Raw genomic sequence first — 24,667 nt, forward strand, 5'->3', positions numbered from 1 at the left:
CAACCATGGCTGAAGTTTGCTGACAGTGTTTGCCTGTACGGCTCAGAATGATACAGTCATCAGCGAGAGTGAGTTTGTCAACATAAAATGATGAATTAAGATAAAACCTCCGGTCATTTCTGGTTAAAAGGAGATATAACTGAACCAGTTAACCTTATCATCTGGCCCTTGTCCTCGACTTCTATTTACACTACATGTTTGACAATCTCATTAAAGCTTCAGAATGAGTGTGTTCTTCCCACAGTATGTTGTCATAAACCAGCTGTGCTTTAATGTTTGATGAATGTTTTGTGTGCATCATGAAACACGCAAGCTATTACAATGATTTTAAATGAAACATTTTAATGCATCAACTTTGCCTCCACCACCTCACCATCACCATATACACACACATTCCCATTGGTGTGCTTTTGCTGTGTTGTTTTCTTCAGTGCTGAATGGAGTTATGTGTTTTATCTAATCCCCTTCAGTCTCCGAGATTATAATTAATCATTAACTGAGCAGTCTAGCTGAATGATTTCTGACTAGTGGAGAAAACATTAATTTTTACTGCAGCACTTTATGATCATGTTGTGCTTATTTATGGTCAGTTGATAGAAACTTAATTTGGGAACCTTCTTGTGCACCCATGCTGGAGACTCTGATCGTGTGATGTACAGAAAAATGCAGAAATTGTTCTCTTTCCTCTTTTTCTTACCCTGTATACATACATCAGTGTGTATCAGCTCAACAACTTGTGACCAAACTCATGGCTACAAGGAATCTGCCCTCTAAAACTTGAGAAACTCCCATCACATATTAGTATAACTATTTTAAGTCACAATAAAAGCTTTTTCCACTTTTTGGAGCCATTCAACCACATGATGATTTGTTTTTTTTAGTCTTCAACAGAGCCTGATCCCACTGTAATCTCAGATTCCTGAAATCATCTTACAGGAGTGAAATCCAGTGTGCTGTCCTGCCTCATCCACCTCAAAGTTTGACATGTTGTGCAGTCTGAGATGTTTTTCTACTTAACACAGATGCATAGAGTAGTTATTTGAATTACTGTATACTTCCTGTCACCTCAAATCAGCCTTGATATTCTCTTCCGCTCTCAATCAACAAAGCAGATATACCTATTAACCAGGTTAACAAGTGTGCATTAAACACACCCGATTCATTGATTGGCTGAATAATTGTAAAAATACTGAGGTAAATCATTGTGATTATCCTTTTAGCCATCCATCATGCACCCTATTTTTCAGATTACTGATACCGATACTGACCTCGACTTTCACTACAAACATAGTACACACTTCCTTAACACATGCAGGCATCCTGCCTTTAAGGTTTTATATAAGGTCTGTTATTGTGAGGGTGTTAGTGTGGGAACAAAACCTTGTACTGGACAATAATCCGGACCATTATATAGGAAAAAAGGAGCATCCACACATGCTTCTAAAAACATACTTACAAACAAGACAAGAATTGTAAAGTGGGGGGGACTGTGGACCATTTTAATGAACCTTGGTACAGAATCTAAACATCTTTCATTACAAATTTCAGCTTCATGAACAAAAAGATCAGTGCATTTAGTCATCAAAACTGCAGTTAGGTGTACATTGTGGGACCCTTTTTTTGCTTCATTTAAATAAAATGACCAACCACCTTGACGATTTCTTACAGAAAATAAAAGAAACTCAACTTGTACAAAAGAGCATTTAAAGTCAGGTTGAAAATCTCTGTGTAAAGCTGTAGTGGCACATCAGACTTATGAGAGAGAAGAAAAACCCTACACAAGCTCTGTTCTGTTCTCAACCACTGAACAAGGGGACTTGTTCAACCCAATCTGATTTCATTCTTAAACCATTACTCCTCTCCTGTTTAATCAGACTTCTCCTTCTCTTTCATGTGGAGGAAGACGATGCTGAAGATGAACAAGCCAGCCATCATGGAGAACACACTGGCGTAGTAGGGGTAAGCAGAGGGAATATAGCGCTCATACTGCGTGTGCTGCAGCGGGCGCACGGACACCTGTGACGCGGGGTCAGAAGTTAATAAAAAGTATGGTTTCGATGTAAGAAGAGAAAATGCAGCATTAAAAACGCATGCACTTACCTGTGTGGAGGAGTAAAGGTGTGTGTAACCCAGTCTGTTGTAATCGACTTTGAATTGAAACACACCGTAGACATCTGGCAGAGTAAACCGGACACTGTATTTGCCACCTGTGCAGACAGACCATGTGTATAATTTCATAGCATCTTAATTTTTATATTCAAGTCTTGCATCAACAATTTAGAAAGGAGGCTAAATCTTGTCGATACCGTTTTTCTTGAGGTAGGTCCTGACGAAGGGGTCGATCCGGACAAACTCTAGCTGAATGTCGTCTCCGTCAAATGGCACCCAGCGGCCCTCGGACAGCATCTCGATTACAATGCTGTATTCCTGTAATCAATAATATTAATTAAGATATTAGAGACGCATCCCAAATCGCATACTTATGCACTATTCTATGCCACTGTGTAATATAAACAGTGTCCACACTGAAAATTCAAAGTACTGTAAGGGGCTACCAGGCACTGGATGAGAAACAATGTAAGAAGGCCAACTGCATTCCACATATTACAAATGTCGCATTTTAAATGAGTCCAAATTATTCGGCATTTAAAAAAAAATTCACAGCATTCTACTAAACCTAGTGGCATCACGTTATGTGCGCCTTGCCTTCGACTGGGAAACGGCTTATACTTATGATCAGGGTGTTTAAGGAAATTCCATTCGAGCTGATGCTACCCTTCTAATATTCACACACTAGATGGTGCAGTACATAGTCTAAAGTCAGTGTCATTTGGTATATGGCTTAGTTTTCAGTAACACCACTTTCTCAAAATGCGTCAGAAAAGGAGTGCGTAAAACTGTAGTAGTAATAAAACTCACCACCAGGTCAGTGATGGTGTAGGCTGCAGGCGGTGCACTTTCACCCACTTTATGATGACTTACAGCTCCAACCCTGAGGACACCCGCCTCCTTAAACACCCAGCGGGAGAGGGCCTCTGCCAGCTCCTGATTACCCGTCTGGGAGTACCTAAAGCATCACAAACCTCATGTTAAGCATAATAAACATACAGACTCGGTACATCTTTACATGACACTATCATAATTTTATAAATTTACTCTTTTTCTGCTTTGAGCTTTGAGTTGAAATACCAGGTATACATTATAATCAATTATATTACATAATATAACTTAAGCTCAGCGATAATAAATTATGATTATACTCCTTAAACAAGTGTGCATAATCTTAGTGTTAATAAAAGCACAAAATTTTATCAATTAAAACATTTGCAGATCCCTTTCTCTCTGCGATATAAATATTCCCAAAATATTTTGTATCCTGCTATTTCTAATATTCAGCATCATGCTGGAATTGTTATAGTTCTAGGAATTGTTGTAGTATAAACATAAGGTACTATTTCCTTGTATTCCCCAACAAAAACTAGAAGGGACAGAAATCTTTTGCACTCAATCTTTTCTCTTCACAAAACTGCAAACTGATTGATTTGAAATGGATGAATGTGTTATAAATGTAAAATATTAAAAAAATATGACGATGTATCAAACCTCTGGGATCCTGGGGTGGCTTTCTGCACTGGGGAGTTGAAGAAGGCATCGCTGAAGAAATGCAAGGATCCACTGAAGACCACACGTGCGTTGTTTCTTGCCTGCAGACCAGCAATCAGGAGGGTGTTCTTCCCAACTGCATGAGGGTACTGCGATACGAGAGGGGAACATGAGAAAGAGAATAACCGTGAGCTGTTAAGTTCATGCATCCCATCCAGGGAGTATTCCTGCTTATTGAAATACAAGCAGAGGAAAGAGTTATTTAAGAGAGTGATCAGTTCAAGCAGGTATACACAACCTGGCCACTTTAATAGGAACACCCGCCCATTCATGAAGTTATCCATTGTGGCAGCAACACGATTCATAAAATCATACAGATACAGGTCAATGGCTTCAGCTAATGTTCACATCAAACTACAGAATGGGGAAAAATGTGATGGCAATGACTTGGACCATGGCATGGTGGTTGATAAAGTATTTCAGAAATGGCTGGGATTTTAATGTCTATAAAGTTTACCTAGAACCTTACAGACAAAAAATATCCAGTGAGCAGCCGCAAACTGAGATGATGACAGAGGTCAGAGTAGAATGGCCAGCCTGGCTTGTGCTGACAGGAAGGCTACATTTAATCAAAACCACATTTCACAAACATGCTGAGCGGAAAAGCATGTCAAAATGCTAAATCAAATCTTAAGGCAGATGACATCGGCAGAATACATCAGGTTCCTCTGCGGTCAGGCAAGAACGGGAATCTGAGGCTACTCTGGGCACAGATTCACTCAAAACTGAACAAACAAAGAAATGAAAAAGACATGAGGGGATGTGTTTCCAATATTTATATATCTAGTTTTGGTGTTCCTAATAAAGTGTTCAGTTAATGTACAATATATGACCAAATGTTTGTGGACACCCGACCATCACAACATCCCATTCCAGGTTTAGTTCCACCATTACTGTTCTAATAATAGATCGATCAATCTTCCGGGAAGGCTTTTCACCAGATTTTGGAGTGTGTCCATGGGGATTTGTGCTCATTCAGCCAAAAGAGCATTAGTAAAGGTCAGGCACTAATGTTAGGTGAGGAGGTTATGTGCAGTTGGTGTTCCAGGTCATCTCAGAAGTATTCAGTTGGGTTGAGATCAGGGTTCTGTGCAGCTTCATTAAGCTCACTTTGTGCACAGGGGAAATACCTCGGCATACAAAGACATTCTATACAATTGTGTGCTTCCAACTCAGTTTGGGAAAGAACCACAGATGTTTGTGATGGTCAGGTGTCCACATAATTTTGGCCATATAGTGCATGTTAAGATATAGATGTAGATAACAGTGTAGGGTTAGTTGACAATAATAACACTGTTACACTCAAGTTATGAGAACAAAACCTTGCTGTGTGGAAAAGTAAACGCAGAAATAACAAATCCCATCGTTATCCTGTAACTATTATTTTAACATTAAATAATATTTGTAGTCCACGATGAGATGAAAAGCAAATGAACATCCAGTGAGAGTGGTGGACTGACAGGTGTACAAAAGAGCTGAGAATGTGTGGATGAGGTAACCGGTACCTGTGCAGATTTAGACATGTCCTAGGTTTTTATTTTTCCAGAATATCTACTCAATATAAATATCCTAAAGCACTCCCAAGTACCTTCCATATCTGAAAGCTCAGACTGCACACTCACCTGTGTAATAGGACGATCAGGAAAGTAGGAGTAAGAAGTGGAGGAGCCTGTGAGGATGTCCAGGACAAGAGGGTTATCAGGATCAGCCACCATCCTGGAAATAAAAGAAGGGAACTACAATAAATCCACAATCATCTGTCTGTACAAGAAATGTTATCTGACAAGAGCATAACATCACATCTGTGATGAAAAGGAAAAAGACAAACGCAGAATCCAGTATTAGAGCACTGAGGTGGTACATGTCCACAAATGTACCAGGGTGTTTTGACAAGTGGACATGGACAGCATGGACAAAAATAGCTAATAACATCATAGCTAGCATATTATACTCTTCTAAAGATGCTAAGGTGCTTCGGTGTATCTGGGAACATACTAAAGACACTAACAGCAATAAGTAGACTCAGTTCTTGGTCTAGATTTGGTGGAGAAGAGAACAGTAGCCCAGTTCAAATGTACACTGCAAAGAACACTGAGCAGCAAGCTACAATCCTGCCTCCCTGACTCATCAGACAACACAATCCATCTGAATACTTCTATCTAGAGGTATTTTGCATACTCTCAGATGTTTGCATAACTGCCATTACTGCATGAAAGTTACTAGGGTACTAATGTACAAAGCTATTAGGACATATGTGTTTGTCTGTATATATTTGCACAGCTGTTATGATTATCGGTTAAACATAAGAAAGATCACCCACCCAACACCTTTGAAGAGGATGGGGTTCTCAGTGGGCTTGCCAACAATAGTGGGGGCCTTAAGGAGGTTTTCTGGATCGGCAACAATCAGGGTGTGCTGCAGAAACAACAAGCGGAAACAAATATTAAGAGAATGCAAACAGGAGTGGACACAGTAAATCGGTTAGCTATCCAACTGGGAATGTAAATGACACAAGTTAGATGATCACTATGACGATCAACTGATCTATGACAGACGGACTATAACTATTAGTTTACTGGATCACCTCCAGGCGGTGCTAATGTACCCGTGTCTCTGCAATCACATTTTCATTTCGTTTCTTTTTGTACATGTTGTCGATTTTCCATTGTGCTACATACCAACAACCCTTAAGCTCCAGAAATGTTGAAAAAGAGGTGGAGGTCATTGTTTGTTATTCATTTGCCTGACAGCATGCCAGCCATCATGGCTTTTTATGGCAAGAAACGGATTATAATAAAGCAAAATAAGGGTAAAAAAATCTGAAAAAAGGGTAAAAAAGGGTAACCCCCCCCCCCTTTATTATAAAAGAAAATAATACCACTAAATCACTTCATTAAAAAGATTTTCATATGAATTACCCAAATTATAAAATCAACTCTTCCTAAGGAGCTGAAACCATCACAGTGCATTAAAATATGCCTCAGAGATACTAGACTTTGGCATAACGGTGGCTCTTCACCTGTTGTGCACTGAGTGGAGGGGGAAAAAAGCCCAGGCTCTCAATGTCTACAGGTTCAGAAGGAACCTTCTGAAGTAATTAAATATGAAATTAGTTTTATATTCCTATATATTTTATATTACATATATAGATTAATTAAAGTTGTATTTATGACTCACGGTGAGCGCATATTGCACTTTTACATCGACATACAAAACCTCCTACATCCACTCACCTCGCCAGGATCAGAGACATCATAGTTATGATGGTCAATGACAGCAGTTTTCTCTTCATCAAACTCAATACCACATTCACTGCCCAGCTCACGTATCGGGTCACCTGCAGGAAGACGAAAACAACACAGTATAATAAAGCTCAGAAATTTTAATAAAAATAATAATAATAATAATTTTAAAAAACAGGGGCATTTCCATCCTCTGTCTGAAATCTTATGAAAGACTCACCAATATCCGAGCTAGCTGCAACCAGCACATTGCCCCCACCATCAATGAAGGCTGTGATAGTTTCCAGATTGATGTTTCCTCCAAAATCTTAAACACAGACATTATGGTATATTCAGACTGAATGCAGTTACACACAGACATGTCTACTGAGGAATTACTGCAGAGCCTCAAACTGATCTTTACCTTCCACAGATGGGGCGAAAATGATGAGATGGTCATACAGGAACTGTCCATACTTGATCAGAGAGAGACCGGGATCATCAGCAGTCTTAAATGTGAGATCAAAACCACGATCTGAGGGGGCAAAAAAAAGCAGGTAAGGATTAACACTGGAATCAGGTCTGGTCCTAGCAAATTAACAGATTATCTTTCTGGTATTATAGGTGTTTTCACATGTTCTGTGTTTAGTATATGTCTAAAGCAAACTCTAGTGCAAGATCCAGTCTGATAGCAAGTGTGGTTCAAGTGCAGAACACGATTCGACTCTGAATTGACCATGGTGCAGGAAATCAATCAAATATGCTGTGTTTTGAGCTGCAGGCAGTATTTTTTGTACACATGAGCTGCAAAACTGATGTACAACATGTCAAAGGAGATAACCCAAGTGCTGCAGAAACACACATATATATTTTTAAGATATTTGGATCAACAAATGATGCACTAAACAACAAAAAGTAGTTATTCTTACAGTAGTTATAGTTTATCATAAATATACTCCTTAATAATAACCTTTATTTAGTGCCAATTCCATGCTCGCTATCCTTGGTTTAAGCATTCCTTTGACACCGTGGTATACTTTTTCCAACTACCAATTAATAAAGGAGGCTTATGAGTAGGAGTATATAATATACTCGAGTATATTTTCTATTTTAAACCCTAATCACTACCTTTTTTGCATCTTGGTTTGGTTCAATTGTGAGCAGTACGAAGCCAAACTCAGCAACTGAGAGACGGCAAAGTTACCTACAAAGATATGTATTCCTATTTGCATACCAAATGGCATCCTGATAAGAAATACTGCAGTGCTATCGCTTTTGTTCATGAAACTTTTCCAGTCTTTTGCCTCCCAGATTTTAATTTGTTACTTTGCTTCTCCACACTTTCTCAAAAACCCTTCAACAGACACACACTTCTGGCATTTGGAAGACACCCTTATCCAGAGCAACTTATAATTATTATTATTATTATTATTATTATTATTATTATTATTTTAAACCTCATTTTTATACAACTGAGCAATTGAGGGTTAAGGGCCTTGCTCAGGGGCCCAGCAGTCGCAGCTTGGTGGACCTGGGATTGAACTCACAACCTTCCGATCAGTAGTCAGAACTAATGTTAGCATTTGGTTGCTCATCATGAAAACATTGTATTTTGGTTAACAAAGTCAGCATTGTTTCAGGAATGTACTGGCAGCTTCAAAATGCTAGGTTCTCTAATGGTTTTAAATGAAAACAGACCAGAACATTCGCTTTGAGCATTCACTTTGTAATTAGTTCACATTAGTACCCCCAACAAAAAAAAAAACACGTTTAATGATCAGAACCAAGAATAAACGTTCTGGGAAAGCAGTAATAGTTATGAGGACTGTATTGTACACTGGGAGTATAAAGCACTCATGATTCCTGAACACAAACCAGGAAGCGGCGTCCGCATGCATGCTTCTGAATATGTGCAAACACTCGACTTACATATATATTACATAAAGAAATAAATGCATAACAATCTGCCATCTTGAATGTGTGTCTAAGGTATCAGGATAAACAGATAAACGTTAGTTGATCTCGTCACCTGCTAGGCTGCGGAAGAAGATTGAATGGGTGTCTCTGATGTTCGGGCTGTCCAACAGGACCAAGGTCTTTCCGTCTCCAGAAACCACTTGCAGCAGCAAAGCGGCGGATAAAACGAACATCGCATTTCTTACGAGTCCCCCGGACTGTGATGAAGACATGCCGGCACTTCGTCTTTCACGTCTTGATGCTACAGTGTCCCTCATCGCTGAACCATCCGCCGCCATTTTCCTCCTTTGGACAACGTCAGCGCTAACAGGGATGTGAACTTTGACTCACACTGTCAGCCAATCAGGTGGCGCCTCATGGACCAAGACTACTGACTGAGGAACCGCCATAGAGGTGCACTCAGTGTACAGTATATATATATATATATATATATATATATATATATATATAAGGTGTGTTTCGGTTTATTTAACCAGTGATTAAACAGCGATATATCGAAGGAAAAAGGCGAAAAAGGATCAAACATCCTAAAAGTCGGAAAATAGAGAGAAGTGCTGCTAAAATATACTACACAGTAATCACACACAATTACACACTACTGTAATACACAGGACTACAACATGGCTTACTTTTGTTCCAATATTTATCTTGTTTAAAAATGGATTATTATTATTATTATTATTATTATTATTATTATTGTTGTTGTTGTTATTATTACTACTACTATTATTATAAGAACTATTATTGTTATTATTATTATTATTATTATTACTACTATTATTATAAGAATTATTATTGTTATTATTATTGTTATTATTACTATTATTATAAGAATTATTATTGTTATTATTATTATTGTTATTATTACTATTATTATAAGAATTATTATTGTTGTTATTATTATTATTGTTACTACTATTATTATAATAATTATTATTGTTATTATTACTATTGTTATTATTATTATTATTATTATTATTATTAGTGTTGAGACATTTTCATGTGCAGTAATCAGTAATGGGTGCAATAGAAATTATGGGCCTTTCATGTACAATACAACTTCACCATTATCACTTATTAAAATGACCACCAATTGACAATCCTCGTGTGCAATATTCCAGTTCTACACTATTATGTGTACACAATTTGTATTTATTTATTTTATTTTACAGTTTACATAACGGAGTACATATTTCTTTCTTTCTTTATTAGAGCAACTGTAACATGGGAAAGGAATTTCCCGCTGGGATTAATAAAGTTCTTTGAATCTTGAATTATCATCGTTATCGTTATTATTATTATTATTATTATTATTATTGTAACATCAGGGTTTGTTTTTATAATTGTCCCTTTCAAAACCTAAATCAAACATTTCATCAAGTTTATTTATTTTTTTAATTTAAAAATGAAAGCCAGTGCTATTTATTTATTTTATATGATACATTTACAGGAAATACCTTATTTGGGAGGCTGTTATTAAGCAACATTATTATTATTATTATTATTATTATTATTATTATTATTATTATTATTATTATTATTGGTGGTGGTGAACATCTGCATGGTCAGGTTCAAACCTGAGATCAGGCTACCGCCAATCCCCAAAAGATAAATAAATAAATGAAGTAAATAAAAAACACTGTGTGGGTTTCTTCAAGGTTCTCCAAGTTCCTCCCGCAATCTAAAACACTGCCTGGTAGTTTCATAGCTATGCTAAATTTCCCCTAGATGTGAGCATGTGCATGCTGATCCATGATGGACACCATTTCCCCGACCCTGACCAGTATAAAACACTTAATCAAGATCAATTATTCCTCTCCTTATTATTCTTATTACTGATGCAATCTTTCTGTTTTTACTCATACATACACGTTTCTTGTGATCACTGTTTTACAGTTTATTAACAAAATAGAATGTTAATTTTAATGTTACATCAACTTGAGTCTAGCTCATTTGTTTACACCAAGGTGAAAAGATTGCTGTTAGCAGATGAGTTAGGAGTCAGTAGGAGAAGAGTACTAAAAAACTATCCAAGTGGTTAACATAATCAATGGTGAAGTCAGAAATAAATAAGAAATGAAACAGACACCAAGACTTGACAAGTAGAAATAAAATAACAAGTGAGATTCTCAAAAATCCAAATGAAACAGCAGGAAATTTTAAAAGGGGCAAATAAAATAAAAGTAATGAAAAAAGTGAACAAATTAGGTTCACCTTAACACAACAAACGTATGCTGAATGTCATTGTTTCAACATGCAAACATTTGCACTCGTATGCATATAATGCTTCACATATTCACAAGGGTTTGATTCTTTGTTTAATGTTATATATATCCTAAATGTACATGATCCTGAGTAATTAAGACAAAAATAGAAATTGTGTTCAGTTTCGATAACTGATGTTTTTTTTTTTTTTATGAAACATATAAGACCGTGACAGAACACAGGTTACAATGTTATGCGCAGTGTATGCAATGTTTAATACTCAGTGTTAGTGCATGACTGAGAATGTAGCTGCTGGTAAAGAAACCATATAAAGTGAGAGGTGCAGATTATAGTTTCTTCTGTGTTGTGTGACAAGTATCAGAAAAATACAGCATAAATGACAGACATGTGCACTGGGCAAGAATTAGCAGTCATGTTGGAAAACAAATGACTCCTTTTTAAAAGAATTATTTACAGCCAAAGCATTAAATCATGTGCTTGTGCTATGCAACCAATTTGTAAATACAAGCCCAAACTGTAGTATTTGACTTGAAATAGTAACATGGTAACATTTCAAGTAATATCTAATATCTTCTCGACTATACTGGTGTTTCTGGGGTTTTCACTCAGTATAGCATCACTGTGTCTCACTTTCACAAATCTGTACATCCTCTCCTTCAGTTTCAGCCTGAGACTCCGCCTCCTCTTCCTCCTCCTCGGTCTGAGGTACATTATGTGCCTCTTCGTCATGGGTGCCATCGTTAGCCTCTTCCTCTCCCTCCCTTCTGAAGAGGAGCTCTTCTCCCTGAATGACCTGCTCGGTGGTCTGCCAAGTGCCGTCCGCCGCCTCGTACTGCTGGTAGAAGTCTGAGTCGGCCTGGAACATGACGAGAGCCTGGGCCGTGTGGATGCGCACGTGCTGGGCCAGAGAACTGGCGTCCAGGAACTTGTCACCACAGGAGTCACATGCATATAAGATCTGGGTGTTGGGATCTATAAAGGTTGGGAATGAAAATGGACTTTAAAGATGATGTGAACTGGTTTGACATTAAGGAATATGCTGTCATTCTGTACTGATGGTACTGAGACAAAACACTGCAGGAGAAGGATGACCGAGGATTAGGTACAGTAATAACCTATCCTGCAACTTCTCACAACAAATGAAGTACACAGGGGCAGGAGGGCAGTAGAAATTAGTTCTTAATTTGTAGCATGGTGTAATAGCAATCTGCGCTGTCTACCTGTAAAGGTGCAGTTTGTGATAAATTATCTAATTTTAAGAAGAGTTTGTAAAATCGTAATACTAGCATTCCGATTATAATATGACAGCTACCTAGTTTATATACTTGTAGACATTTCCTGGCACAGAAATGAGCTTAATGTCAAAGGTTTCAACAGAGGGACTGTGGTCAGGAAAGGGAGGGATCGTCTGTTTGTTCACTGCAACTGAAAATCAATCTCACAGGCAATGCAAGCCTCTATTACAAACTGCTCCTTTAAGACAAACTGCACCAAAAAATCATGAGAAAATTGAACATGCATTTCTGTTTTAAAAAAGCCCAAGGTAAAAATGGGAGGGTTGCGTCAGGAAGGGCATCCGGCGTAAAACCTGTGCCAAGTTGTTGTGTGGATCAGTTGGTCCGCTGTCGTGACCCTTCACACATGTAGGGAGCAGCCGAAAGATCAACAACAACATGACACTCTTGATTGCAAGACCTGATCTGAAGACAGTAATATACATGACATCCCTTACAACGTAACATACACTATTAGGCCCTTGTCTTTTGAAATACGAGGAAGAGTCTATTAAACATAAAACACTTAATGTCTTGTTTGGGTAAACTGATATTTTGCTCTAGGGATGTGAGGATATTTTGCACTCAAAAGTACATATACCATGAGTTTTTTGGCACATGGGCGTCTAATATATGTTCTTTGACTCACCAGCCTCCTGCACTTTCTCCACTGCCTTTGTGATCTCAGCTTTCAGAGCCTCGGTTTCATCCGCAGACACAGATGTTGCAACAGGCACCACTGCAGAACAGAGCGAAATCATTCTCATCAACTGTTACACATCATCTCAAACAAATACAAAAACAATTACCTCCTCTTTGTGCTAATAAATATCTCACACACATTATATCTTGTGTATTCATTGTTGTCTCTTACCAGTCAGCTGTGCGACAGTGTTGGCTGCCAATGCTTCTGTAGCCAAAGTCACAATGTCATCTGTGGTGACTGTAACGATATTGACTTCGTTCTCATCAAGCTCGGACACAGAGGCAGTTGCAGGAAGTAGCTTGTCCTCCTCGTTGTCTTCGTCGGTCACAACCAGTCTCTTCATCCCCGCTTTGCCCTGGTGAACGGTTTTAACGTGGGAGCGGAGGTTGTCTACACGGTTAAACCCACGCCCACACTTGTCACAAAGATAAGGCTTTTCACCTGTGATTGGAGTTACAGCGATAAATAAGCGGTCCACTCTGATGTCATGCTGAAATTCTGAAAAATGAAATAATCTAAAGCTTACAAAAATTATTCAGCACTTGTTTGCGTACCTGTATGAATGATGATATGTTTAGAGAGGTCTCCGACATTGACGAACGCTTTGTTGCAGGTTTGGCATTTGTGGGGTCGTATGTTGTCATGATGGCGGATGTGATTGGCCAGTTGGCTGGACTGCACAAACCTGTACATTACAGCATTATAATTACACAGTATCCATAAATAATCCAAATCAGTTTATAAAATAGTTATAAATTTGTTTAATAACATAGCATGTTTATGCTCAATAGGCTTATCCACAGGCTTATAAATATATATACACATGTATATCAGTTACCTTTTGCCACAGCGGTCACATACATATGGTTTCTCTCCAGTGTGCTGTCGGACGTGAGCAATCAGTGAACTGGCCTGTGTGAAGCCTTTTCCGCAGATCAGACAAAGACATGGCTTTTCCCCTGCAATCACACAGACACACACACACACACCACTTTACAGAACTCGATGCATGCAGATAGAAGCCCTGTGAGAGGTGGAAATATAGTGAGTGTAGTACCTGTGTGAATGCGCACGTGTCTCTGCAATGCACCCGGATCAGCAAAAGCTCTCTGACAGTGCATACACACAAAGGGCTTCTCTCCACTGTGAACTCGTAAGTGCCTCTTCAGGTTCCCTGCACAAAGAGAGCACCGTCAAGCACTCTAATACACGCACACACACTCGCACAAATATAGTCATACATGCAGAAACACACACTCACACGGTCACACAGACGCACACACTCTCGCAGACCCTTATACACGCTCCTACACCCATACCACCTTTTTCTGTAAACATCTCACCTGATGTGGTGAACTGCTTCCCACACTCTTTACACTTTAGAGGTCCGTCTGCGATGTGGATCTTCATGTGAGCTTTCAGGTTTCCTAACTGAAAAGGATTTTGTTAATCGGTTAATATGTTTCAACCAAACATTTTATGTTTGGCACTTTCTGCCCTTTATCTAACCTGATTGAATTTCTTGTCACATTGTGGGCATTTATGGCCCTTGTCCGCATCATGGATCTCCAGGTGGCGCATTTTGGCCGTGGGGTCGGAGAAAGCACGCTCGCAGTAGTCGCAGTGGTACGGCTTCTTGCCGCTATGCACCAGCTGGTGGCGCTTCAGGTTACCCGATGTGGTGAAGAGTTTGCCGCACTCGTCGCAGCTGTAGCGTGCCTCTCCTGTGTGCCGCTTCCTGTGCAGGTTCAGCAGGCTGATCTGCCGGTAGCTCTTCCCGCATGTGGAACAGCAGTATGGCTTTACAGGGCTAGAGGTGAAAAGAGGTGCTTATGGGTCAACTATGGTCCTTTTTAATCTAGGCAGTTGGATTTTCAGCTTCTGAGTAGCATCAAAATGTACGGCATGGTCAAGCAAATTTAACATATACTCTAGTGTGTATAGTTTTAAAGTACAGATGGTCAAATTCTACCAGTGACTCACTCATGCACCTATAACAACCATCACCATCTGGTCCCAACCCTCACTGCTGCTCAAGTATGGTGCTGTTGGCACTGCGATAACGTACCTGTGGGTTTTTTCATGAGCTTTGCAGGCGGCCGGGTCTGAGAACGCCTTGCTGCAGTCCCTGCAGCTGAAGGGCTTCTCGCCCGTGTGGATGCGCATGTGTCGTTTAAAATTCCCAGTGTGGGTAAACTTCTTCCCACAGTCCTGCAAAAGCCATCAAAGACCATGGAGAATTGAGGATGGAAGTGGTTTGCACATAAACTAAATCCAGACACAGAATGCAAAATAATGCAAACTACTGCCAAAATTCTGTATGTCCATGGAAGAAAAATCATAGTGGAAAAGGAGGTGGGCTATAATTCAGTTTTAAAGTGCTCTCAACCTGATTTTTATCTACTGCTGTACTGGACTGATGTGTGCTTAAGTTCAGCAAATTTCTCTGTACTGTGGAACAATCAGAAAGCTTGTTTACTCCAAAACTCACCCAAATGAAAAAGTCTAAGGGCAGCTGTACTGAAGTCAATAAACGTATAGGCAAAAACATGATTTTTTTTTTCTATTATAAATTCAATTTTAGAGATAGGTATAGTTTTAGAGGGAAGAATTTATAGCATAGATATAGCATGTATATGTGTACAGAAAAAAAAAAACAGGAGATATAATTTAGCGCATGGTATAAACATGCCACACCTCTCTCACCTCACATTTGTGTGTGATGGACCCGTACGATCTGGACTCACTGCGTTCAGCAATGACCCCAGACCTTAGACACTTTCCTTCTCCTTCATCTGTTACTTCTGCTGCTGCATCATCTACATCCATGTCTCCTTCATCCTCCTGCTCTGTATGCTCCTCCTCTTCATCAGCCTCCTCTTCCTGTTCTTGTTCTTCTCTAACATTTTCTTCGATCGTGGTTTTTGACGAAGTTTCTACGCTTCCATCATCTGCCACCAAGCAAAAAAAAAAAAGCACAAAGTAATCACCTGAAGTGAAAATATACATGAATGCAGTTCTAGATATCAGATATCAGAGGTGAGTGTTTACCTGGAGGGGACACGCAGTGAGTGGTAGATTTTGATTTGCTTCTCCGTGTGCGTACGCAAGACCTCCTAGTCACAGCTCTTTGTGATATTTCTGAATGAAAGAAGAACAGAAAGATTTCATATACAGTGGGTGCTAAAGAAGGTCATCCTAGTTGAAGAAACGATAAGACAAAGAGGACAGACTGACTGGGTGTGTAATCAGCATCAGACAGGTCATCTTGATACTCCATGAGATCCTTAGTTGAGCTCTCCTCCTGTTCCTTTGGCTTGGAGATCTGGCTGACCTTGTTTGGTCTTCCTACCCTAACTCCTGCACTTTGACTTCCTGCGCTTTGTTTTTCAGTAGTGCTACACCTCGCCTGCTGCTCTTCTGAGGTCACCGACGATGAAGGAGCTTCATCTGCTTCAGGACCGCCGCTCTGAGGTGAGACAGGACTGTCCTGATGCTCAGTGGAAGCATCATTGTCTTCTTTAACCAGTGTCTGATGTTGCTCAGATGGACATGATACGTCTTTGTGATATGAAGCAAAAAACAAAGGATAACCATGAAAGGCATATCACATAAAAATATACAAAGTAACAAATAAAGCATGGTGGGGCGATAATATAAGATAAAAACAAAAACAAATAAATAAACAAATACATAAAAACTTGGACATTACTGACCATTGTTTATCACTGACGGTCCTGTGAGTGACTTATAAGCAGAGCATGCATTGACAATTTCTTGCATTTGAAGAAAAGTGGCTACAGCCAGCACGTCCTCGACATTCTGAGGGTTCAGCGTCAGCTTAGCCGTGTACATAAATTCAAGGATTTGTCCAAGGCCTGCAAGAACCATAAAATAGAAATTGCAGAACGTGAAGAAAATGTACAGTTTCGTGCATCAGTCTGCACAACGTCAGGACAAGAAGTAATATACTTTATCTCAACAAGAGATTTAGTGTGTTCGCTTTCATACTCATACATTTTTCTGTTGAACTGTAACTTCATGCATTTTGTGCCAGATTTTTGGAAGAGATAGATTGCATACCTGCAGCATTACTGATATCCAAATGCACAACATCCTTCTGGTCAAGAAAGAGAGCATGGAAGTAAGTGCTACATGCTGCCAGTATTGCCTTGTGGGCTTTGAAATCTACTCCATCCACGACAAACGTGCAGTCACACAGGAGATCCTGCTGACGCTGATGATTCAGCTGCTCTAAAACCTTCCCGCTGTGCCATGGGAAGTCCATGACTGCCACCTGGAATACGTCAGGCTGTTGCTTTGAATAATCCTGTCGTGAAACAACAAATAGGTGATATTAATGATTAATTTTTTTTTGCAACTAAATTAATTACAGACAAAAATGTTTCTATACATTGTAATAATTTACTGTATGTGCTTTTGAAAGTTTTGACAACTTAATAAAGCAATAAGTGCTGCTTGATTTAAAGCCTACAAGTTAATAAAAGACATAATTATCATTCAGTCCTTATTACAAAAAATTAAATGCCAATAACAAAATGCCTGCATTTTGACTGATTTCATGATTTCAGGTTATGTATCAAACCTGCAGCCTTTATTTAGCTCTTATATATATATATATATATATATATATATATATATATATATCCCAACACAGTTTTTAGGTATCCTCAAGTAGGTGACCTATTGAACCAGTGTTGATTTATTCATCGATAGAGACTTCAAAGCACTTTTGTATGTCGCTCGGGATAAGGGCATCTGCCAAATGCCAGAAATGTAAATGGATAAAAATGTAACTCAGTTTTGGATAAAATATCCCCCAAACATCCCCAGTTGGTTTCAGTTTATGAGAATCGCATGATGATATAATGAAAGTAACATTTTGCAAACCTGGTCACTCAGTTAGCCTGGTCAAATGTGCATCAAAGTTTACATTTTATATAATTTAAAGTTTATTATAATAACATCTTACATATTTTTATATGTAATATTTGTATTGCCATGTACTGTGATAATGCAAAAACCAGATGTATAAACGCACTATAAAAGCAACCTCACTGTATGGCCCAGATCTTTATATTTATGTTTTGAATATTTACAGATAAAATTGTATATGTAAAATTGTACCACATTGGTATCGTGGCTTCAATAACACCAATACCACAATAAATACTTTCTTAAAAAAATGAAAAAAAAATAAATAAAAAAATTCAGTCATTAGCAGCGTTAATGTTTTTAAGCCTAAACAAACTATTAACAAGTTTTATTGAGAAAAAACTTCTTTTGGTACAATCAAATCAACCGGTTCATGGCTGTACAAATTAACCAATTTTATTATTGTAATAGGATCAATACTAAATAGAGAATATTTCATTTATTACGTTTCCTTGTCACTCTGTAAGCCTCCCTAAAGAAACCTAACTCTCATTTGGGATGAACAAAGTATCTATCTATCTATCTATCTATCTATCTATCTATCTATCTATCTATCTATCTACTGGTAGACACTGTGTGTAGTTAACATGGCTTCAGGTGTTGTACTATAATATACAGTATTTTCTGCATCATACACTAAAGCTAGTGATATAGTTAGCTGATAAACAGTGTTTTTCGGTCATATTTGAAGCGGATTTTGTCCCAGCAGCATGAACAAAGTCATTTCGATCGAATATATTTGACTCGTCCTCTTATTAAACACTGAGATCACACGCGTGTGTGTTGTATGAATGAGTGGACGCCATGTAAACATGAAATTAAACCCACATACACTTCAGGCACACAGGCCTACTTTATCCCTCCACTAGCAGGTTGACGATGTTGCGGATTGATTAGGAGTCCTCTGTTCTCGGGCTCCGGGATTAATTCAGCGTGCCTGGCCGCGGCTGGAGCCGTGAAACAAGATGGAGGTGACAGGAGACGGTCTGAAAGTGTCCTCAGCTTCTGTTCCTTTTTGCTTCAGGAACGACGCGTTGTAACGCCCGTAATCGGCCCATCGCGACACCGTTTAAATGTTCATATTATCGCCAGTGGTTTTAGCCAAAAACCTGGACGTACTTGATCAATTTCGCACACTCGAGCGATTGCGTCCGATCGAGTTATCCGGCGATCGATGTCGTTGCTCAGACTCGACGCTCCGCCATCTTCCGCTCTCTGATCGATTGATAGTGGCCGAGTGGGGTTCGTGGGGTTGTCTTTGCGCATGCGCGGGATTGCAGTTCTCCTTGGTGACCACATAAGAGTGCTGTTTACCAACATATGCTGGTTCATTATGGAGCTCATGCAGTCGTTGTTGAATTGAAAAGCTGATATAATACAAATATACAGAGCCACTTGGGGATTTTCACACCGTCACAGATCTTGCCAGCTTGTGACAGCAAGGAATTAGTGAACTCAGAAAGTACACTGACCTAATAGGTCATCATAAGCTCTTGGCTGCTGTAGGACATTATTTAGAAACATTTACAGTATTTACTGTCCAGTGTCACCCAAATGAGGATGGGTTCCCTTCTGAGCCTGGTTCCTCTCAAGGTTTCTTCCTCATATCATCACAGGGAGTTTTTCCTCGCCACCGTCGCCGAAGGCTTGCTCATTAGGGATAAAATAGTTTAATAATATTTTTAAAAAAAATTTCCCTCCTTTCTCAGTTTCTGTACTTTTTTAAAGCTGTCCATTGTAAAAGGCACTATACAAATAAATAGAATATATATATATATATATATATATATATATATATATATATATATATATATATATATATTCTCATTAGGGAAAAAATGTAAAATTATAAAATATGATCCATATCATACCTTTGTAAATAGGAGTTAATTAATTTAGGCTAAAAAACAAAAGAAGTGGAGTAAAATTACCAGTGTTGTGACCTTTTGACATGTTTACCAAGTTCTCTATTATATTGTTCACTGTTTGAAATTAAGATTACCATTTTAGAATGTAGTTCACTTATTATTATTATTATTATTATTATTATTATTATTATTATTATTATTATTAATTTTGCATTTCTTACACTAAAGTTTAAAGTGGTATTGAATAATCTATAAAGGATACTGGTTATTTTTTTTTACGAATTAATACATTAAGGTTATCGATACTACAATGGAAACTGTATTCTAACATTTAAATACATATTTACATTTTAGTTCACTTTTTAGAATGTTGTAATAATAAACCGTACAAATGACACAAACAATGAAAAAGCATAGGAATAAAGGCTGGCCTAGTTACAAAGACTGACTGATGACAGCAAATGCTATTAATAGTCTAGTAAGTCACTGTCTGTTGGTAGCTGTGACAGCAGACACATAACAGATCATTAACTCGCATGAAAATGAAAATGCTACACACACAGACTTCATGTGCTTTTTATTCCAAACAGTGGTGAGTTTGTATAGACCAGCTCGACTTATATATACATTTATCTACACACGGGTTTGTGCAGTCTTTACAGTTACGTTCTACAAAGTCAAATGTATGACCTATAATTTAACAACAAATCTCATCATAACCGTTGTGTGTTTAATCATTACAATGAAAATCCCAACATAATCTCAACCTCTGAAAATTTGTACCTTTTGCTTTTCTTACTTGCGTGAAATCGAGCCGAATGCAACCTCACCCTTCACCGTTTATTCACATCCTTGCAAATTTCTCATGAGATCAAGCTGGAAAATCCATGTGGTTGTTTATTTATAGTCCTACTGTGGAGAAGTATGTGAAAACAAAAAGGATGACATAAGTACAAAGAAAAGAAGTGTAGCTCTGACATGGAATCACAATAAAATTCTGAATGTAAAGAAGGTCTAAATTTTGATTTCCGTGCGAAATGTTTGGGCGTGTTCCAGTTTAGCTGGATGCCTTCGAGCTTTGATGGTGAGCGTCCCCTCAGGCCCCAGGGATGACGTCACAGAAGTGGGGTCCACGTCCTCCGGTAGTTGGCATTTATGGGTAAAAGTGTTCATCACCGTGCCATCTGTGGCAAGCTGTGCAACAAAATACAGGCATAATGAATGATAGAAAACTTTGCAGAATTTAGATGTATAGTTTCCTGCTTGGAGCTTTTGCACTTATTGCGCTGTTGTAAATGGTCCCAAATGTACACCCTAAAGTTGCACACTTTCCAAAAAACAGTTCAGTGGACAGACTCAAGCCTCAAAACTTTCCTGGATACTGTAGAATTCTACGTAATTACTGCTGCAGCATTCTTAAATGCTGTCCTGTGTTTATCCTTGGATTCTAATTCACAAAATTCATATATTACTTGTCTTTAATCTTCTGCAACTGTAATGATTTCTAATGCCATTATACCTTCTATATGAGTTATGGAGTCTCAATCTACAGATCTTTGTAGAGCTGCTTATGCGACAACATTTGTTATTAAAATGCATTACAAATAGAACAGAATCAAACTGAATTGAATCCGTATCACCTTTTCTGCCCGAACTTCAATCTGGTTGTTGGAGGTGGTAACAATCACGTCCTCTGGGGAGAAATCACAGACGTCTACTGTGAACTGGTAGGTGTCACCAAGAGTTTTGATATTTCCCGGTGTCCCAGTCAAACCTAAAATAAATCACGCATGTTTTACATAAACATTCAATACAGATTTTAGTGTTGGCAAAGTAATCTAGAGCTTCTTTTTTTTTCTCAATGGATTTAAATGACATTTACTGAAGGTAGTCAATATAAAGGTGCTTCTCGTATCTACCAATTTGTTTAAGCCCAACTGAAGTGTAAATAAAAAATTCCTCTGCATAAATGTGCCTCAGTTGTGACTGCATGGATCCCAAACTGTCCCTTTTGTGTCTTTGTAACTAAGCAACACATGACCAACTGTTCCCCCAAGGCACATTGGTGAAATCACGTCCTTGGCCCTGGTCCACAAAGTTCTGACACCTAACCTGTCCTCCAATGCCACTTGACCCTTTTAAAGGACATTCTGGCCTAGCAGTCCTCCACAGAAATACCCTACAGCACTCATACCTTAACATTAGCATACTAATTATACTAACTTATATGCAAATACACAGGACCTGATAATAAGGATATGTTTGTCTGTTATATATTTAATATATTCTTATTTTTTCTGGGTTCTATAGAATGAAGTGGAAAGAAACTCTGAATCAGTACAGCACTACAATTGTGATTAAATTCAGAAATTATTCTCTAATTTAAACAATTTCAAAGAAGTGAACAGAAACTGCATAGAAGCTGCATGTCCAATGTTGGGAAAGTGAATCTACATGAATCCAGAGCGAATGAGAGAGTAAGATAACTCACTTGGAAAGCCCATTGCATCCTTGGGGCACATGAAAGATCCAAAGTCCTCGGCAAATAGTCCCCTGCTTTTCTCCATGTATGGGGTTGATGAGGATGTAGATGAAGATGAAGATGAGGACGTCTGGTGGAAACTGTGCTCCGATCGATAAGCAGAAGAGCTGCTCACGCTCATTAGTGTTCGCAAGTTTCAGTGGGAACAAATCAATATCCTCTTACAGAGCAAGGCTTGAGACCAGAATGGTCATAAAGGGAAATGCAGAAGTGGCTTTAGGCAGGTCTTGTCCAAACAATGTCTGAATTATTGGAGCCAGCCTCTGTCTTGCTCTCCTCTATTGGTTATCTCTTTTGTGCTGCTCTTTCTCACTAGTGGACCACGGTGGTTTGTGGGTATTCTCAGTCTGACTGGCTTTTATATTCAGGGTTTGAACTATGAGGCTTTTTTTCTCTCCCTCTTGTCTGTGTATGTACACACAAGATGTGCGGGATGACTATGTGCTATATTTATCTTGTGAGGCAGGGAAAAGAGAGGGGGTCTGTGGTCGGAAAAGTTTTGGGTGGTGAGGGCTCGAGGTTAAGAAAGGGTCCCTGACAAAAGGGTCAGTGGTTGGCATTTCAAACTCTTACATCCTGAAATAGCGATTTATCTTGTGCCTCTTATCTCTTCAGGGGTTTTTTTAATTTATTTATTTACTTCTTTTTACCATCCTGACAGGTGTCATATGCAAAGATTTTACTACAGAAAGTCTATGATATACAGTATTGCTAGAACTTTATGTAGGACCAAACATCACTACATATGCAAATCGTGACACCAGTGAAACATGGAAGGAATGCAGAGAGATTGCAAAGGATGAATGACGTCAAGAAAAGGGATTAGTTAACATTTGTTCATTTGGTTTAGGGAACACATAATCTTTTTATTTGTGTATGTATAGATACAGGGGGCAACTCATTTCTCAAGTACATATGTCAAGAACACTCATTTGTTTTGGAAATTAAAGGGCACGCAGCAGAATAACATAATAATACAAGCAATGCTGATGACAGAAATATTCTAATTATGTCCTCTGTCCTTGTTTTGACCTGATTTTAGGTCACTTTTATTCTTTTCTCTAGCATGCAACTCAAGTAGATTAGTTCAGTTTCTTGTCTCTGTCTGAGTAAACTTTAAAGTCCTTCACTAATCGGCTAAATCCAGCCCAGCAACTCACCACTTCTCTTAAAGCATGCGTCACCAAAGCAGCACTGTGGACACACAAGTGTTTCTATTCTGGTGAGAGAGAGAGAGAGAGAGTTTGCAGCTGTTTACATTTTAATCACTCTCGGCACAGGCTGTGCTGGATCATGGAGTGAGTCTAGATCCCCTCATCCCCACCTCCACAATGCCTGTGCTTCACAAATGACATTGAATGACCTTCTAGGTTATATTATATTATATATTATACAGGTATAAGACCAAATTCTGAACATTTTATCGAAACAAATTTACGTACAGAAAACGGAAAAAAAAGCTTGTTTTATAAATGAAGCAGACACAAGCACAGCCATTTTCCTGTCCATGTGCCTGTGTTTTTCTCAGCTGCTTCACGTTACATAATCTATCATTAGCTTTGTCCCGTGTTGCCTCTGACTATGCTATTAGTGGTCAGTTGAGAGAAACCCAGGAACAGCAGTATGTAACACACAACACTGCTGCAATTATAGAGGGATTTCTGTTAAGTGCCAAACCCAGATCTCTAATGTCAAACAAATAAAGGAAGTAATGAAACTTAACTGTCTGGTCATTTGGAGTTTGTGATGAATTGTTTGATGCCACTTTATTAATAAGTGGATATTTATCAAAAACATGTTAGTAGTAAGTTAAAAAGCAGTAGTTTTCTGCTTACCATGGTTGTAAAGAGTGGTGAATTGAGTTATAATAACCTTCCCGACAGTCCAGATATTCGGATATTTCTGTGTAAACTCTAGTGACTGCTGTGGGTGAAAATTCCAGGAGATCAGCAGTTTCTCAGATACTTAAACCAGCGCATCTGGCACCAACATCCATACCATGGCTAAAGTCACTGACACTTTTTTCCCCATTCCAATGTTTGATGTGAACATTAACTAAAGCTCTTGACCTGTATCTGCCTGATTCTGCTGCTACACTGGATAATGATTTTGCTGCTACACTGGATAATTTCACGAATGAGTTCTGATTAACCGTGCTGGAGTGTTTATTATGGGGATTTTTTTTACTTCTCTTACAACAAAATCTCTGCTTAATGGACAAATCACACATATTG

The 24,667-nt window shown here is 38.6% G+C and overlaps 3 protein-coding genes across 4 annotated transcripts; all 3 read right to left on the bottom strand.

Moving 5' to 3' along the window:
* Positions 1–1,470: 1,470 nt before the first annotated feature.
* Positions 1,471–9,173, bottom strand: ddost (dolichyl-diphosphooligosaccharide--protein glycosyltransferase subunit (non-catalytic)). The gene is made up of 11 exons (XM_058410783.1): positions 8,914–9,173; positions 7,309–7,419; positions 7,126–7,212; positions 6,897–7,000; positions 5,984–6,078; positions 5,286–5,379; positions 3,604–3,752; positions 2,920–3,067; positions 2,307–2,427; positions 2,101–2,207; positions 1,471–2,016 (listed from the first exon to the last, which is right to left on the bottom strand). The coding sequence occupies exons 1-11, from the start codon at positions 9,137–9,139 to the stop codon at positions 1,867–1,869; spliced, it is 1,392 nt and encodes a 463-aa protein (XP_058266766.1). The 5' UTR covers positions 9,140–9,173; the 3' UTR covers positions 1,471–1,866.
* A 1,577-nt stretch (positions 9,174–10,750) lies between these two features.
* Positions 10,751–19,255, bottom strand: zbtb17 (zinc finger and BTB domain containing 17). 2 transcript variants are annotated; one of them, XM_058410931.1, is made up of 15 exons: positions 18,856–19,255; positions 17,151–17,397; positions 16,784–16,945; positions 16,305–16,628; positions 16,119–16,208; positions 15,774–16,018; positions 15,136–15,278; positions 14,577–14,877; positions 14,411–14,498; positions 14,125–14,241; positions 13,906–14,026; positions 13,622–13,752; positions 13,236–13,508; positions 13,011–13,100; positions 10,751–12,059 (listed from the first exon to the last, which is right to left on the bottom strand). In XM_058410931.1, the coding sequence occupies exons 2-15, from the start codon at positions 17,353–17,355 to the stop codon at positions 11,704–11,706; spliced, it is 2,646 nt and encodes an 881-aa protein (XP_058266914.1). In that variant the 5' UTR covers positions 17,356–17,397; positions 18,856–19,255; the 3' UTR covers positions 10,751–11,703. The 2 variants fall into 2 exon arrangements, with proteins under 2 accessions (XP_058266914.1, XP_058266915.1); XM_058410932.1 differs by having other exon boundaries at positions 18,852–19,255.
* A 1,196-nt stretch (positions 19,256–20,451) lies between these two features.
* Positions 20,452–22,860, bottom strand: hspb7 (heat shock protein family, member 7 (cardiovascular)). Its single transcript, XM_058409333.1, has 3 exons — positions 22,383–22,860; positions 21,532–21,665; positions 20,452–21,085 (listed from the first exon to the last, which is right to left on the bottom strand). The coding sequence occupies exons 1-3, from the start codon at positions 22,552–22,554 to the stop codon at positions 20,906–20,908; spliced, it is 486 nt and encodes a 161-aa protein (XP_058265316.1). The 5' UTR covers positions 22,555–22,860; the 3' UTR covers positions 20,452–20,905.
* Positions 22,861–24,667: the final 1,807 nt, after the last annotated feature.

The sequence above is a fragment of the Hemibagrus wyckioides genome, linkage group LG15 (assembly GCF_019097595.1).
Source record: "Hemibagrus wyckioides isolate EC202008001 linkage group LG15, SWU_Hwy_1.0, whole genome shotgun sequence".
Lineage (NCBI taxonomy): Eukaryota > Metazoa > Chordata > Actinopteri > Siluriformes > Bagridae > Hemibagrus > Hemibagrus wyckioides.

Bases quoted from the DNA above. Each gene is read 5' to 3' on its own strand.
- ddost (XM_058410783.1), bottom strand. From the start codon at position 9,139: ATGGCGGCGGATGGTTCAGCGATGAGGGACACTGTAGCATCAAGACGT. The intron at 3,753-5,285 runs GTGAGTGTGCAG...CTCGTATCGCAG, and splicing joins CTGATCGTCCTATTACACAG to TACCCTCATGCAGTTGGGAA. The intron at 2,017-2,100 runs GTAAGTGCATGC...CCCGCGTCACAG, and splicing joins ACCTTTACTCCTCCACACAG to GTGTCCGTGCGCCCGCTGCA.
- hspb7 (XM_058409333.1), bottom strand. From the start codon at position 22,554: ATGAGCGTGAGCAGCTCTTCTGCTTATCGATCGGAGCACAGTTTCCAC. The intron at 21,666-22,382 runs GTGAGTTATCTT...GATTTATTTTAG, and splicing joins GGATGCAATGGGCTTTCCAA to GTTTGACTGGGACACCGGGA. The intron at 21,086-21,531 runs GTGATACGGATT...TTTGTTGCACAG, and splicing joins TTGAAGTTCGGGCAGAAAAG to CTTGCCACAGATGGCACGGT.
- zbtb17 (XM_058410931.1), bottom strand. From the start codon at position 17,355: ATGGACTTCCCATGGCACAGCGGGAAGGTTTTAGAGCAGCTGAATCAT. The intron at 16,946-17,150 runs GTATGCAATCTA...TGGTTCTTGCAG, and splicing joins GGATATCAGTAATGCTGCAG to GCCTTGGACAAATCCTTGAA. The intron at 16,209-16,304 runs GTCAGTCTGTCC...TCTTTCATTCAG, and splicing joins TGATGCTGATTACACACCCA to AAATATCACAAAGAGCTGTG.